The sequence below is a fragment of the Puma concolor genome, chromosome B2, assembly GCF_028749965.1.
Source record: "Puma concolor isolate L17-30 chromosome B2, mPumCon1.1.hap2, whole genome shotgun sequence".
Taxonomy (NCBI): Eukaryota; Metazoa; Chordata; class Mammalia; order Carnivora; family Felidae; genus Puma; species Puma concolor.
In genome coordinates, this window is record NC_141671.1 from 77138773 (window position 1) to 77156590 (window position 17818).

At 35.6% G+C, this 17818-nt stretch overlaps 1 protein-coding gene across 4 annotated transcripts in view; it reads right to left on the reverse strand.

Moving 5' to 3' along the window:
• CEP162 (centrosomal protein 162) overlaps positions 1 to 17818 on the reverse strand; it is a 120037-nt gene that overhangs the window by 42032 nt on the left and 60187 nt on the right. For all 4 annotated transcript variants that reach the window (XM_086707346.1, XM_086707347.1, XM_086707345.1 and 1 more), the window contains exons 14-21: positions 17139 to 17272; positions 16653 to 16880; positions 15978 to 16118; positions 14099 to 14211; positions 12364 to 12469; positions 5484 to 5610; positions 4101 to 4264; positions 3016 to 3120 (exon numbers count right to left, since the gene is read on the reverse strand). In XM_086707346.1, the coding sequence (XP_086563472.1) occupies positions 3016 to 3120; positions 4101 to 4264; positions 5484 to 5610; positions 12364 to 12469; positions 14099 to 14211; positions 15978 to 16118; positions 16653 to 16880; positions 17139 to 17272 (1118 nt within the window). The remainder of the gene's footprint in view (positions 1 to 3015; positions 3121 to 4100; positions 4265 to 5483; positions 5611 to 12363; positions 12470 to 14098; positions 14212 to 15977; positions 16119 to 16652; positions 16881 to 17138; positions 17273 to 17818) is intronic.

Sequence of the window (17818 nt, forward strand, 5' to 3'; positions counted from 1 at the left end):
AGTTATTTGAAGTAGATCTAAGCATACAAAGGTACATACATACACATATACAAAATGTATACTGAAAAGAGAAGAACTAGATTTTTAAAAAATGAATGTTTTTAAGAGACTTTTAAATATAGAGAAAAAATGGAGGGTTGTTGGAGAGGTTATGGGTGGGTGGATGGGCTAAATGGGCAACAGGAATTAAGGAAGACAGTTGGGATGAGCACTTGGTGTTATATGTAGGTGATGAATCACTGGATTCTACTCCTGAAATCATTATTGCACTATATGCTAACTTGAATGTAAAAATAAAAGAAAAAAAAAAAAGAATGTTTTAACATATTTATAATTAATGCATTCATTTAAAATTTTAAGAAATATTTCAACCTAATTTTGATATCTTGAAGTACTTATTACATTTTTGGGGAAAATTAGATTTTACTTTATATTTTCTTTAATTTTGCTTTTTAATATTTTTCTTCGGTCATTGATATGAGTAAATGCTGGTCACTGATACCAGTGTGGCTGTCATACACAAAAGTAACTGCTTTTTCAAAAATTCTCATTGGAAATTAAACTATGAAATATTCCATTAAATAAAAGTATGAATTAAAAAATGCACATAATCTGAAATTTTCATTATAACAGGCATCTAATTAATTGGCCCCATTTTTAATTATGAACTTTTAGAAAATGAGATATTTTATTCTAGAATTAACCTATTTCAGAATATGGCTCCAAAATGATTCTGAATACACTTGATATACCTTTACTTTAAAATATATATTAAGGTTTAGGGGCACCTGGGTGGCTCAGTCGGTTAAGCCTCTGACTTTGGCTCAGGTCATGATCTCACAGTTTGTGAGTTTGAGCCCCTTGTCAGGCTCTGTGCTGACGGCATAGAGCCTGCTTGGGATTCTCTCTTCCTCCCTTTCTGACCCTCCCCACTCTCTCTCTTTCTTCTTCTCTCTCTCAAAAATAAATAAACATTAAAACAATAAATATATAGTAAGGTTTAAAATCATTAGGATGGAAATGTTCATGGGAACAGAGTAAGATCCGAAATGTACACACAGTAAACTATACAAAATATTATTAATAAACAATATTTTAGAAAGATATAGTCTAAAATGGTAAGCCAATACATTTTTTAACAAAAGCATTTTTTTATTTTATTTTTTTTTATTTATTTTTTTAATTTTTTAATGTTTATTTTTGACAGAGAGAGAGAGAGAGAGAGAGAGAGAGACAGAGCATGAGCAGGGGAGGGGCAGAGAGAGAGGGGGGACACAGAATCCAAAGCAGGTTCCAGGCTCTGAGCTGTCAGCGCAGAGCCCGACGCGGGGCTCGAACTCACAGACTGCGAGATCATGACCTGAGCTGAAGTCGGTTGCTCAACCGACTGAGCCACCCAGGCGCCCCTATTTTTTTTATTTTTGAGAGAGTGTGAGTGGGGGACGGGCAGAAAGAGAGGGAGACACAGGATCTGAAGCAGGCTCCAGGGTCTGAGCTGTCAGCACAGAGCCTGACACGGGGCTCGAACTCACAAACTGTGAGATCATGACCTGAGCCGAAGTTTGTACTTAACCAACTGAGCCACCCAGGCACCCCTTAATGAAAGCATTAATAAAAGAGGAAAATAACTTGTATTCAGTGCTATATTTCTAGTCAATATGATTTACCATTTCAAGTCTTAATTTTGCTTTTAAGCATGCTTCATTTGTTTTCACTCTGATACATTTAGTTCTGCATTCATTTATTAATTCCCAGATATGGCGCTGCACTGGAGATACAGAAGGCAAACAAGATAAGCCAGATCCTTGCTTTAACAGCACTTGTACTCCAATGGAGGAGAGAAACTAATAAAGTAAATCAACAAGTAAATAAAATAACTTTCTAAATTATTTCTCTTAAAGTCATCAAATAGGGAAGTAGTTGCTTTGGTCTTTTCTCTCTCACAATTCTGGATGGCTTCGTCTACATTAGCTAATCTAAATCAAAAGCACTGAAAAATAGGCAAGCAATCCTGTACTATACTTATTTCAGAATACTTCTAACTCTTTAAAATACCTCTGTCCTATTCCTCTCCTGGCTACTAAGCCAAGTTACCGACCATACCTTTTACTATAAGAACAGGTCCTGTAAAAGTAACAAAAGCTAATTTTTTAGTTTTCCTTCTCTCAGAAAACTGGGGTAATATTGAGCCCAGTGATGACCTCACAGTTTTGGGTTTGTGATGGAATAATAACTGTATATTTAAGTATCATGACTTGACTATAGAATTATGCTCCCTTATGCACAGGGCTGGAAATCCTTCTTTCGTTTTAATAATTGAGTTATGAATACAAATACTAAATTACAGAGTTTTAAAAACAAAAGGAAAAAGTTAATATTCCACCCCACATATAACTACTTTAATGAAAAAAATCTTTATCCTAATAAGCATTACAACATAATTTTTGAAAAGGTCTCCCAGCTACACTGACCATAAAATGAATACTTCTAAGCTTGACGGTGAGCAAGAACTCAAAATGACGGAGCTTTTTGGAAGGCTAAATGTTCCATTTATTTCCAGGGTGTTTGCAACTTCTCAAGCACTTCTAACATGTTCCCAATTTAAAAGTCTCCTTTCCTGTACTCCTCTCTCACCAAACTTTTATGAGGAGAAGGAATCCTAATTCTATACCCAGAGTTTTAAAATTCTGCTTCCTTCTTTCTAGATATCTAATAGAGCTGGAATGAAAATAACCTTTCATCCATAGGTCTACCATCAAATGAGGCACAGCAGCCTAAAAATTCTTCATGTATAAAGCCACAGGTTGTACAAAATGATGTTGTTTACTACTTTTATGGCTGTCACTTTAAATATTATATATAAAGAATATTTAGAGGGCAGTTCTATATTAAAATAAATGAATAAAAGTATGAATTTTCAGGTTGACTATGTTTTTTAGGAACTACTGAAATAGCAGAAAACAAAAATTCTCTGTATAAAAAATGCCCTAATGAAAATTTACCCTGAACACATACTTGTCGCTCTAGGTCTTGAATTTTTTTGGCATCAGCTGCTTTCTCTTTTAAACGTATCTTCTGCTGAATACATGGATTTCCAGATTCAGCTTTCAGTTTCTCAACCTGTCAATAAGTAAAGAACCTGTTAAGCATATTTAAAACATACCAGAGAAACACGAGGAAAGAAGCATAATGGTAGGTCATTCATTCATTTATTAATTCCCAGATAGGGTGCTGCGCTGGAGACACGAAGGGCAAACAAGATAAGCCAGGTCCCCGCTTTAACAGGGCTTGCACTCTGATGGAGGAGACACATGATAAGCTAATAAAGTAAATGAACAAGTAAATAAAATAACTTCAGAGAGTGACAAATGCTATGAAGAAAATAAAACAGGGGCGCCTGGGTGGCTCAGTCGGTTAAGCATCCAACTCTTGATTTCTGCTCAGGTCATAATCTCAGGTTCATGAGACTGAGCCCTGCGATGGGCTCTGTGCTGGTAGTGTGAAGCCTGCTTGGGATTCTCTCTCTCCCTCCCTCTCTGCTCTTCCCATTTGTGCACATGCCTGCATGTGCATGCTCTCTCTCTCTCAAAATAAATAAACACTTAAAAAAAAGAAGAAAATAGAGTGAAAGGGTCAGAAGAGGGCAGGATTGGTAGCTCCATTAGATTACAAGATCAGGAAAGGTCTTTCTAAGGAGTAGAATTTGGAGCTGAGACTTGAATGAGGAGTGAGACATGGAAGAACATAGGCCAGAGTAATCGAGTGAAGGCAACCGGTGGAACAAGCTTGGCATGTTCAAGAATCAGAGAGAGTTTTGATGTGGCTGCAGGACAGTGACTTGTGGAGTGTTATACAGATGAGGCTGGAGAGACAGGCAGGCAGGGTTCAGACCATACAGGGACCTGACAGGTTGTGATAAGGAGCTTGGATTTATTCTCAGTCTATTCTAAAACAGACTACACATCTGTGAGCAAACCCAAACCATCTATTTTAATTGGCAGAGTTTATAGTACTGATTTAATCACACTTACAAGGCTAAGAAGAACTAATTGTTGAATGGGGTACATCTACAGAAATACATTCTCAAATGATCTTATTACCGCAAGTTTGAGCTTCTCAATTTCTTCATTTGCTTCTTTAAGCCGAAATGCATCTTTATCCAGAAGTTCCTGATTTTCAGCATACCATTGTAATCTTTTTTGCAGGCGACTGATTTCTTGTTTATGTGTTTCTTCTAAAATTTTTATTTCATATAATTTTTCACCTATAGGATGAAACTCCTATAAGATGAACTCCTGAACTTGATTATAATTTCCCAAAATATGGAAATAAATTAAATTACATAGAAACCAATGCCAATCTAATGAAAGCATTATGAAAAAATAGGCAAAAAAAAAATTAGTCTTTGCAAGGCAGTATCCAGTTTAATCTGTTAATAAAGAGAGATGAACATTGTGTTCATAGTCCAACTCCTCATAGTCCAACTCCTCAAATTCATAGCAAAGTTGGCTGTGTATAATTTTTTTTTGATAAATCAATTGTTTTCCCACTGACTTTCATTATAAAAGCAAAGTCATTTCCATGGGACAATAAATGTTGGATCCAAGAGATAATAAACATGAAGAATTCCTATAACTATATTAATAAATTGCAATGGGAAACATTAGAGAGTGCTTACCATACAGGATTTCATTTAACACAACAAACATATGATGGGTATTGTTATTATTATATTTTACAGATGAGGAGACTAAATATAATTTTCTTACAAACAGGTGGTGTATATCTCACAGTGAAGATCATGGTATCACAGTGGAGAGATCTTACAAGGACTCTTCGGATCTACTTTTCTAGTCCTGTGTTCTGTCATCCTAAACTCCAATCCACAGGTGCACTCGATATATGCTCATGAAGCAAGCACACTCCAACAACCTCCCTTCATTCCTTCACTTCTGAGTCTTTCAACCTGTCAGGACCCGGCTCAAATGCTACTCTTCCCTGAAATCCCTATTTAGTACCATGTCTCATGTTATTTGTATTTTTTTTTTTTATATTAAACTTTTCTGCATTCTTATTTTCCCTTGTTTTCCCTGATGGGGAATGTCACATTTATCCTTGTGTTTTCTATAAACATAGGTGTAGTGTTATTTGTTCATTTGGCAAATACTTAAGAGCCTTTCTTTCAGACCCAGGGATAAAAAGGCAGACCATACCCTCAGGAAGGTCACAGACATGAAAATGAATAGACATAATATGCCACAAATTCAAAACAATCCTTGATATTCTCTGATCCTGCAATTAGTCCTGCCAAAACCAACTAACCCACCTATTAATAACTTTTTTTTTAAAGTTTCTAAAACTACAATATACTTCAAGAAGTAGGATTTTGATTCCTTGAGTAGTAATAGCAACTGCTATTACTTAAATTCAAGATTAAAACAGTTACGAGTATAAAGGTAAACTGTTTAAGCTCAGCGTTTTACCTGTGGCATAAGCAATCTGATCTTTGGCTTGGTCTCTCTCTTTCTTCATTTTTTCCAAGTCTACTTCAAGAGCTTGTTTGTCTTGCTTCAGTCTTTTGATGTCTTCCAATAAACAGTTTTTTTCTTTCTTGATATTCATAGAATTACAAAAGCAAATTATTTCTGGATGCAAAAAGTTGTGGCATAGGCTCTGTTTCACCCCACCTATCATAAATACTCATACATATTTTTTATAAATACATATATACAATAAATATCCTATTAGTTTCAGGTGTGCATCATGGTGATTTGTTATTTTTATACATTATGAAATAATCCCCAAAATAAGTCGAGGATCTGTCCTAAGTTATGATGTGTCATCACACAAAATTATTACAATATTATTGGCTATATCCCCTATGCTGTATATTATATCCATGTGTCTTATTTTATAACTAGTAGTTTATACCTCTTAATCCCCTTTACCTATTTCACCTGCCCTCCAATCTCCCCACCACTGCTTCTGGTAACCAACAGTTTGTTCCCTGTACCTATGAGTCTCGTTTATGTCACATATAAATGAAATCATATGGTATTTGTTTTCTTCTTATTTCACTTAGCACAATACCCTCTAGATCCACCCATGCTGTCACAAATGACAAGATCTCATCCTTTTTTATGGCTGAGTAATGTCCAGTGTGTTTATCTATCACTGGATGCTTACATTGCTTCCATATCTTGGGTATTTTATGCTGGAAGGAACATAGGGGTGATTATCTCTTCAGATTGATGTTTCTGTCTTCTTTGGATTAATACCCAGAAATGGAATTACTGTATCATACAGTTCTATTTTTGATTTTTTGAGAATCCTTCATTCTGTTTTCTATATTGGCTGCACCAATTTACATTCCCACCAACAGTATATGAGGGTTCCCTTTTCTCCACAACCCCACCAACACTTGTTATTTTTTGTCTTTTTGACAATAGTGAACCTTACAGGTGTGAGGTGATATCTCACTGTGGTTTTGACTTGCATTTCCCTGATGATTAGAGATGTTCAGCATACTTTCATGTGTCTGCTGGTCATTTCTATATCTTTGGAAAAATGTCTACTCAAGTCCTCTGGCTGTTATTAATCATGTTGTGTTTTTGGTATTAATTTGTATAAATCCTTCATACATTTTGGATATTAATATCTTATCAGATATATCACTTACGAGTATCTTCTTCCATTCTGTAGACTGCCTTTTCATTTTGTTTATGGCTTCCTTCACTGTGCAAAAGCTTTTTAGTTTGATATATTCCCATTTGTTTTAGATTTTGTTGGCTTTGCCTGAGGCGACTGGTTTGAAAAAAAAGCTAAGATCAATGTCCAAGAGCTTATTGTCTATGGTTTCTTTTGGGAGTTTTATGGTCTCAGGTCCTATATTCAAGTCTTTACTCCATTTTGAATTTATTTTTATATATGGTTTAAGACAGTAGTCCACTTTCATTCTTTGGTATGTATCTGTCCAGTTTTCCCAATACTATTTATTGAACAGATTATCCTTTCTCTATTTTACATTCTTGCCTCCTCTGTCTTGGATTGACCACATATGTGTGGATACTTTCATGAACTCTCTATTCAAGAGAGGAATTGTTTTAAAGAGATGGTGAGTTTTTCTCCTCTGTCTGAAATTCTCTGGTGGCTCCCATTCCTCTCAGGATAAATCCAAAGTCCTTACCATGATATTCAGTGTCATGTAACCCAGCCCTGCCCATGCCTCTGAGCATATCTACTATAAATCTTCCTCTTCCCACTCCAGTCCAGCATCAGAGACTTCTAGCTGTTATTTGAACATAACCAGCACACTCTCACTCCAAGGTGTTTGCACTTACTGTTTCCTCTGCCTTTAGTGTTCTGCTCCCAGATAGCCAGGGGGCTCACTCTTTTACTTCATCAGGATTTCTGCCCAAATGAAACCCCAGGAGGATCTTTCCTGATTACTTTTGCTAAAACAAAAACTTTCATCCTAACCCCCGAGTATGTTGCTTTATTTTCTTGTCACAGAACTCATCACTACCACCTGACATACGTTTACTTGAAAGCAGAGATTTTACTCATTTTTGCATGAAAAAAACACATAAAAAAATGCCTGGCACATAAAAAAGGTTGACTGAATGCTAAATATGCCTTACATTCAACACTACTCTCAATAGCCCCCATTCATCTCGACACAATCATACTTAATCCTTCAAAGCACAGTTCAAATGAGGCTATTCCTGATAATCTCTTCCTCTGTGCTCCCATAAACTTGTGTTGTACCTCTAGTATAGTATTTATTACTGTGTCATATGATATTGATTTGTGTACATACCTCTTCTTGTTATTAGGCTGAGAACTCTATGGAGACTAAGACTGACTTACTACTAATACCTGTATACTTTACGGCACTAACCACACAGCTGGTACTCAATAAATGTTTATTGGACTGAACTCATAACTGCTAAAAAAAAAAAAAGTTCTTGGAGTCACAGAAGTACACTTGGTGTACTTAAGTTTCAAAATAAAACAAATTCTGTATCTCCCTATTTTATAATCCCAAATGCAGTCTTGTGAAGAAAATAAAGCCATTCATTAAAGCACTGTATAATCCTGGTTTCTAACTGCATCACAGATTTAATGGCATAATTTCATTGTTCAATCTTTGTGATCCTCTGTAGATGTCTTTTCAGGAGAGCACTGAGTTTCAAGTATTTGAATGCTCAGGCATCTTTCTGCAACTACCTTCTGTTTAATTAGTTCAATCATTTAGAAATGCTCTCCAGTGGAGTGTACTAAATGGACTTACAGAGTTTTAGCATTCAAAGGAACTTTAAACATCTTGAGTTCAGTTAAACATTTGACACTTAAACAAATGATACTTCATGCTTGCATCCTTCCAGGGACTGACACTTCTTACCCTGAAGAAGGCCAGTAATGTCCCAGGTCAACCCTGTGGGCACAGGATTTGTGGCTGGCAAGTACTTTAATTCTCTTGTAAATTACAATGCAGACATTCAGAGAGGGTCTTTGCCTGCCTCTCTGGCCTTGTCCTTACTCACCCACTTCTGTCTCAGAGGTCTCTGACTCTGGAAAGTAACAAGCCCCTTCCTGATGCAAGGTTTATGCTTTTCTCCTGGTTGGGAGGCTCCATCTTTGTCCAGTGGCTGCTGCTTCTCTTTAGCTCTCAACTCTGACAAAACTTTTTCAGAGTGTCTCCTAGAGCACTATTGACTGGTGCCTTACTCTCTGCCCCACGCACCCTTATTCTCTAATTTTAATATTCTTCAAAGCACAAATTTCTATGTATATTGCTTCATTTGTTACCTTACTGTCTGTCTTCCCTGCTGGAATACATGTCCTAGTGAGCAAGGTTTGTGCCTGTCTTGTTTACCTATTGTATTTACAATGCCAGAATGAGTGCCTGGCATGTGGCAGGTGCTTCATAAAGGACGACTCAGTGAGTAAGTTGTGGTCAGCTTCATTCTTCTTCCTACCTTGGGATACTAAAAAGAAAGAGCTCAGAACCTTTGCTTTTACTATGCTTCTATCTATGCTTTATAGAGAACCAACTCAATAATTGCTATTAATTTTTAAGGTACGAATTAGACTTTACACAAGTATACTCAATGTGAATATTATAGATTTATCCCAGTATGAAATTTTGCTCTAAAACCATCTAAACCCAGAATACCATAGCAAATGAAAATAAAAGGTATATTTACATTCAATCTTACAATATTTTCAGAAATAAAAAAATCCTCAAAGTTTTTACTATTATCTTAAACTAACACTCTTTTGTTGTTGTTGTTAATTTCTTTTTAGGTTTTTCCTGCCTTTGGTAGTTTCACCATCAGGGGCCTAGATGGTGATTTTTACTTTATCCTGAGCAGGAATCACTGGGTTTCCTAAATTTGAGAATTCATCTTTTTTTTATTATTTCTGGGAAATTCTCAGCCATAATATATTTAAATATATTTTAGCATTTCATATATCTGATATTCTCCATTTTTAGTCTATTTATATGTTTATCCAATAATTCTATTGAGGTTCAAAAACTGCTGTTTATTAAATCATTGTGCGATTGTGGATAGTTTCTCCGTGTTTTTGTAATTTTGCATTGTGAGCATATCATCAGCAGGTTTTTATCTGTAGAAATACTGTGTAAGCTGGGTTAAGGTTGTATACTTCTAAGAGCTTTCTGCATTTGTTTCTTCTAGACACACTGGAGGTTCTCACTGACTCAGGACCACATTATATGGTTTGGTTTTGTTTTTTTTCAGTCTGAGCATTACTAACCCTTGCAGGTAGTGTCAATTCAAATACTATAACACAAATGAAGGCAGACGGATGACATTATATTGACCAATCAAGTTAAGACAGAAACTTCTTACAAGAAAAGCTTCTTGACATCTTAGCCCCTTGTGAAGGTGGGTGGATTTTTTTCCTAGTCCACTGTTATACTGAAGGACATGGCTCTTTGAAATCTGAGTGTCCTGTCTCCACTTTGCTGTTAAAGCTCAAGCCCATGGCTACTGAACTACTGGTGTAGCAGCTTACTGACCAGTTTGTATCCCTTCTCATTTCTGGCCCCTAGAGAATTCTTACTTTCTTGAGAGCTGTTACATTATGCATTTATAAGATGTTTATTATATTTTATCCAGCATTTTCTGATGTTTTTAGTGGCAGTTTTAGTTTCCTATCTTCAGAAAAATATTTTCAAAACAGCACTTTTAAAAAGTTGCTAATAACAGTTTAAATAAAGCTAATGTTAGGCTTGAAACCTTACCACATTTTTCCAAGCCTTCATAAAACACAGCAATAATAATTTCTCTTTTACCTTCCTAATTTTTGAGGCCTACTGACAAGGGAGTTAGGGGGAGTCCAACCATTCATTCCTTCTTCTAACCTATCTGCCTAACTATCTACCTAATCATGCTATACATGCATACATGTGCCTGAAGAAAGTACCCTAATGGATTCATATTTGCAGCTGCATTTTATATACTTCAAAAACCTATTAAATATCAGTTATTAACCTAGGGTATGTGTAGATTTCTATATAACAAAACTTTATATAGTTTCTTGTTAAAAAGTGGTACATAATTGGAATTTTTCTAATTCACATAATCATTCATATAGATTTAGTTTCATAATACAGTTCTCAATGGGAGGGAGTGGGGAGAATTAACTGCCCTTCCACAGGGTACAAGTTTGGAAATGTGGCAGTGCTTTTGATTCTTATAATCACTGGTGGGTGCTATGAGTATGTATTTTCTGGGGACAGGGATGATAAAAATCATGCAACACATGGAATTGTTCTGCTTAAAACAGAATTAACCTGACAAAATTCCCAAATGTCTCCCATTAATAAATACTGCTTTAGAAAATTGTAAGCCACCATATGGCTAACAGACACATGAAAAGATGCTCAACACTGCTCATCATCAGGGAAATACAAATCAAAAGTACACTGAAATACCACCTCACACCGGTCAGAGTGGCTAAAATTAACAACTCAGGTAACAACAGACGTTGACGACGATGCAGAGAAAGGGGAACTATTTTGCACTGCTGGTGGGAATGCAAACTGGTGCAGCCACTCTGGAAAACAGTGTGGAGGTTCCTCAAAAAATTAAAAATAGAATTACCCTATGACCCAGAAATAGCACTACTAGAAATTTATCCAAAGGATACAGGAGTGCTGATTCACAGGGGCACACTGTACCCCAATGGTTATAGCAGTACTATCAACAATAGCCAAATTATGGAAAGAGCCCAAATGAATGGATAAAGAAGCTGTGGTATGTATGTGTGTGTATATACACACACACACACACACACACACACACACACCCACACAATGAAATACTACTTTGGCAATAAAAAAGAATGAAATCTTGCCATTTGCTACAACATGGATGGAACTGGAGGGTATTATGCTACATGAAATAAGTCAATCAGAGAAAGACAGATATCATAGGTTTTTACTCATAAGTGGAAGTTGAGAAACTTAACAGAAGACCATGGGGTAATGGAAAGAAAAAAAATATATAGTTACAAACAGAGAGGGAGGCAAACCATAAGAGACTCTTAAATATAGACAACAAACTGAGGGTAGAAGGGAGTTTGGGGGCGGGGGGGTAAGATGCAGGGAAAATGGGTGATGGGCATTGAAGAGAGCACTTGTTGGGATGAACGCTGGGTGTTATATGTAAGTGATGAATTACAGGAAATCTAATCCCGAAGCCGTGAGTACACCGTATACACTGTATATTAGCTAACTTGACAATGAATTATATATAAAAAATAAATAAAATAAAACCTAAAAAAAGAAAATTGTAAGCTATATCCTTTATAATACAATTAAATAAATATAAGAAAAAACGTTACAAAGCAGCTGTTTCATTTTGCATCTGCATTAGGTACGTGAGATGCAAACATTTGTAGATAGTCTCAGCCTTCCATAAATGCACAGTCCATTGAAGAAGGGTAAAAAGCCAACTAACATTTTAAGGCGAATAATCATCTTTAAATTATTTTCCTATTTTAGCTCTACATTTCCAATAAGGAATTTGTTTGTTTGAAATAAAGTGTACATGCCCTAAGTAAGGTTATGCCTCCAATACGGCTCCATGTGATGAATGCTAGATGAGAAGCTGGGTTATAAAGAGGATGCTATCTAAAACCAGTATTGTGTCATTTTTTATATATGAAGGTCACATGTATAATAAATGCTAATTTTAGGTATGCCTTAATTTTTAAATGGCATGAAATTTATAAATAAATTTTATCTATTCATAAATTTAAAAAACAGACTTTCTTAACATATGGAAATTTTTATAATAATCTAGTAGGTAAAATCCTTATGAAATTTACCTGTGCCATCCGTAGCTCTGCTAACAGATCTGTAAAATTCTGGGTTTTGGTGGGTTCTGAATCTTCAACTATTTCAGATAGGAAACGACTTTTGTGCATCTGTTCTCTGATTTAGTTTGAAAATAAAAAAAAAATTTTTTTAACAAAGTACTCCTTTCAATGAAAAATATACAATTCTTAAAATTTAAAAAAACCTGATGGACATTGGAACTATCTGAGCCACTGAAGAGAAAAAGTTTATTTACTCTAAAGTTTAAAGTATTAAAATGCTAATATACTTTGAGATGTCTGATTAATTTAAAAGAATTGAAACCCCAACACCTTGCTTTATTTATAAAATAAAAAATATTTTCTCCTAATTCTCAGAGGCAAAAAACCCTATGTCCCAGAAAGATGTGCTGCATTTTTCCTCTGGTAATGTGCCCTCCTTGCCACATCATTCTAGACTCCTTTCTAAGAAACACAAATCATACACATGGAGACTGACAAAACCAAATAGTCTATTATCTAAAGTTAGAATAAATTTTTGTTTTTCCAGAAATATTATACAAGGAATTTAGGAATCTATATAAGATCATATAATCCTAATGCAGTGAAGACACCATGTATTTCATTGTGAAAATTCATTTAAAATTTCAATTTGGGATCGGGGAATAGATCTCTTTTAAAAGCCAGGCAGTAGAAGAAGTGGCATTTTAAAATACTTTCACTGAAGCATTTGGAAAGAAATCAGATATAATGCTTTCATATATCAGAACTGTGCATTTTATAACACCTGGCTTCGGGTCATACATTCATGGCCTAAGAAGTTTCTTCTAATAGCAGTCCTTTCTGAGTAATTAGGTGTTTATATGAAGTGACACAAAACCATTAGTCATTTCCTAAAAGAAGACAGTACCCTAATTTGCCCATGTTTGTGAGTTCAGCCTTTTCACTTAGTATGTTAAAGCTGAATGTAGTAATATCCAAAAGATCTTATAGTCTGAAATATGGTTCTTAGTAGGTGCTGGTGCTCCATCAGCCTGCCATGCTGAATGTTGGTTAATAACTCACTAGTTCTCCTTCTCAATAGCAGCCTCTGCCCGCTGGCCTGGAGGATATCCCCTACCCCCTTCCCGGAGCATACCTCCTCCAGTGACGACTAATTTGGGGGTATGAAAGCCTGCTCCTCTTGCCTCAAGTGGGGCCAACTCTGTGGTACAATCTGTTCTCCTGAGCCTTCTGGGGAGAACAGAATGAAGCCAGTCTCTGGCTAAGACCACATTCTTACTTACCTTCCCTCCCCTCATCCTCACATCTTGCTTCTCTTGTTCCCCTTCTCCTCACAGTTATCCTCCAGGAAATCACCTCCATAAGGATCCCTACCTCAGGCTCTACTTCTATAGGACCTAACCTAAAGCATTAAGTGACATTGTATCATATTTTTTGGATTATTTATCACATGGTTCTTTAGGAGATGGTTAAGCACCTCAGGCTTAATGACTGATCAAGATGAATACTATATACTCAATTTCCTAAAATTGATATAAAACTCAAATATGAGTATGCTGAAAATACTAAACTTTGTACTTTGGAAAAATACATTGAATATTAAACCTATAAAAGTTATGAACTAGAAATCAATGTAAAATTTTTTTCAGTTCTAAGTAAAAATAAAATGTATTATTAATATAACAATAAAATGCTTAGAAATAGCCTAAGTGTATTTGATTTTAAGAATTCAGAAAAGACTCACTTTAAGGAAGCTAACTCGCTGAATAAACTCTGGTTTTCCTTGAACATTCGCTCCTCATTTTTCTTATTTTGTTCTTGCAGATCTTTCACTTGACTATATAAACGTTCATTTTCCTTTTCATAAACAGAAAATTACATTTTAGTTAAAAGTCATCAGTACTTATACAGCAAATATATATGCTCACAACAGATACATCCTTTAAGCATTCTTAAAGTCTTTTAAATTTTTTCAGTTTTTGAGTAAGCAAAATCTTTTATTAAACTCTTTATCTCAGAAGAAAACTTGTTAATCTGAAAACAATTCTTTCCAAAATGCTTACTTGAAAAAAAGAAAAAAAAAGGTGCAAAAACTCTCAAAGCAAGAGATCCTAAAGTCAGTGTAAGGCACTGTATTTCACAGAAGTGGGGGAGTGGCTATAGGAATAACTACATCCCAACTGTGAGGAACAGGGTCAGAAAGGCCCACTGGGACTGTTTGCATTCTCTTTTTTCTGTTTCTAACCTGGCTCCCTGCAGTGAAGTAATCGGATATAGTTAGCTATGACAGGCTTCCATGCTTGTTTTTGGAACTTTCTGTGAGCAGGAAGTTAGACACCAGGTGTTTCCAAAAGTGTAAGGACAAGGCTGAGCAGAGACTAGGCCCAGTTCTCCACCAGCCTTGGACTAAAGAGTGACTCAAACAGTGAGATCAGAAGGAGAAAGTACCAATCTGTGCTTAGGTGCTTAGGTGCTGTGGCTTATTAACCCTTTTTAAAATTAAGAATCCTATGAAAACCAATGACCTTTGAGGATCTAATAAAAACCACGGACTCTCTCACCATGTCTGGCCTGGTGCCTGGTAGATGGTCTGTGCCTGAATACCTGCAATTTAATGTACATAGATACAAAGTTTTGTGTTATCTTTGTGGGAGAAGCTAGTTGGCATCCTTCTGGGTCTGTGAAATCCTCCTTAAAAATGTGTGCTCTACACAGCAAGATCAGAATGGCAGGTGAAGGATTTGGAAGGTTCTAACTCTAGGGCAGTGTGTCCTCTGAAACCAGTATTCATTTATAGGAAAAGTTGTGACAATGCTTTCTCTGGATGTCCTCTGATGACAATGCTTGTTATTGACAGGCTTGATGCTTAAAGGTCAAAAGAGAAAAAGGTAATGAAAGAGAAGGGGAGGAAAGTAAGGGGAAAAGGAGGAAACTAAGATGAAGTTTTATGCTGGAGATCACTAAACCTGTCCTGGCTGACTGGCTTAGTCAACATCACCAAGATTCCATCACATATGGCAAGTATCTGCCCTCTGTAGGACACACAGATTTTCTCTCATTTAATTCAAATTTTTTCATTCTTGGCACACCGGCAATTAATTTCAGATTTGTATTTTTGAATAGAATACCAAAACTAGTCAATACAATCCAGTGAAAAGCATTACACAAAACTAAAGAAAAACAGGGCAGTTTCTAAGGAATATGGCTATTAAAAATAGTAACAGGTGACATTCACTAACTGGTTAGTACCTAATGTGCCAGGTACTAACAGGTTGGTTTACACTTTCTTATTTTAATTTCACAACCATCATGAGGCAGCTATTATTATTACCATCTCATTTCAAGGATGAGGAAACCGGCTTAGAGAGGTGAAGTGATTTGCCCAAGGCAGCACAGCAGGTGGTGGGGCAAAGACTAACACAGGATTCTTTGAATCCAGAACCCATGCTCTTAACCACTTTAATTACACCCATTAAAAATGTTCAGACTAGTCAAATTACTATTTCCTCATATTTGCCAGAATTCCTATTACCTGCTAGAGGAGCACATTTTTTAATATGCCTTATTTTTACAATTAAAGGATCTCAAGAACAAATTCACAAAGTGCTGAAGAATCACCATACTTGTTGATATCCTTGAAGAAGTGTCTCTTGTTCTTGTATTTCTTTTTGAATTTGCTTCAATTTTTCTTCAGTGACAGGATCAGCTGTTTCTCCAAAATGTAACCATCTTTGCTTTTTGTTTGTTTCTTCAAAGCTACTCAACTTTGAGAAAACAGACGTTTTATTTAAGTAAGGAAATGATGAAATGAGAAATAAGGAAGAATAACAGAAAACTCAAGGTGCATATATATATAAAACTGTCCCATAACCACAATGGAATAACACTACAGTTAAATCATTAGCGATGTTTTATGCTGATGGTTCTGGTGATGAAAGTAACTCAGGAATGCTACAGTGTCATTCTCTGAATCTAGGCCCTTCCACAGCAGTTCTTTCTGAAACCATCTTCTTTGAAGATCAGAGTGAACTAAGGGATTTGTTCTCAGAAAGGACTGCTAACAGAAGAAAATTATCAAAATGGGCCAATTTAAATTTTGATTTTTTTCCTCCATTGGGTTTGATTTAGGCTCTGCTGTGAGGAGGCAGTCTTCAGAACCCTGTTCATATTTCATACAGCAAATACAGCAAGTCAAACAGCCACAGGAACAAAGGATGACAATGCATTTTGCAGGGAGTGAAAGTTTTTTTTTTTTTTTTAAATCAATGAAAGGAGAAATAGGACAATGTGTCTAGTACCTTGGCTTGAAGAATATAATTATCTTGATTTAGTCTGAAGAGTTCCTTTTCCTGTTGTCTCCTTAGTTCTTCCATCTTATTTTCCAGCTCTCTCTCTTTTTCTGAGAATGTAACTTTAATTTGCTCAATTAGGGCTTGTGCACCCCTCCATTTTTCCTCTGCTTCCTGAACTCTTTTAAACATAAGTAACTCTGTCTCCTTGTTCCCACCACAGTATCCTGAAGAATCCTTTTAAGGAGAAGCATCACTTCATTATAGTATATTTACATAGTAGATTTGAACATAGGTGGTTGGGAAAAAAAACCCACAATGAATAAAAATGACATGGTTAACAATGTTCTACTATATAAGGAAATCAATAAATGTTCAGTAAGATTAGAACATCACACTTGATGCAAAAGAAATTTCACATATTACTTATACTTGAGTTTTAATATTACAGAACAGAAAAAAATTATGAATGTGATTTTGAAATTCAATACCTACATTCTGAAACTGAACACCGTAATCGGTTTCTGTAGAATCTTCAGCCTTCTTAGGGGTGGCCAGGCAATTTTCAATTTTGGGAGCTGGTTTACCCAGAGCTGCAGGCTTGATGACTTTTGTTTCAGATAAGATTTCTGAATATTGTAAACAATAGACAAAAGCACCACAAATGCAAACAAAGTTGAATGTTTATTCAGCAATTATGTAACAACAAATACTAATACAATGGGAACACTAACATAAATGAGGATCTCAAAATAGGCTGAGGTATAACACTAGAACACAGCTGTTTCACTACGTGCTCACGGATGCCCATAATCAACATTTCACTCAATTTGACAGAGAAGGCTAACTGACCCAAGATTCACGTCAAATGATAAATGGAGCTAAAAAATGTGAGAAGAATGTGGACAGGGATAATTTCAGGCCTTACTAATTTTAATTTTAAATAAACTATCCTTTTAAATATTCACAGCAATAATAATATCTAAATGACGAATCAAAGAGCAGCTGATAACGTTATAAAGCATTTTAGTTCAGATTAAGTGTGCTCTCAAAGCACACTTTTCATAAATAGTGTGTATCAAGATATAGGATCAATGGAATAATATAAATTGCATGGCAACTTTATAACAGCTAGTCTAAATTTGATTAAAAAATAAAATTATTATACTGCTATA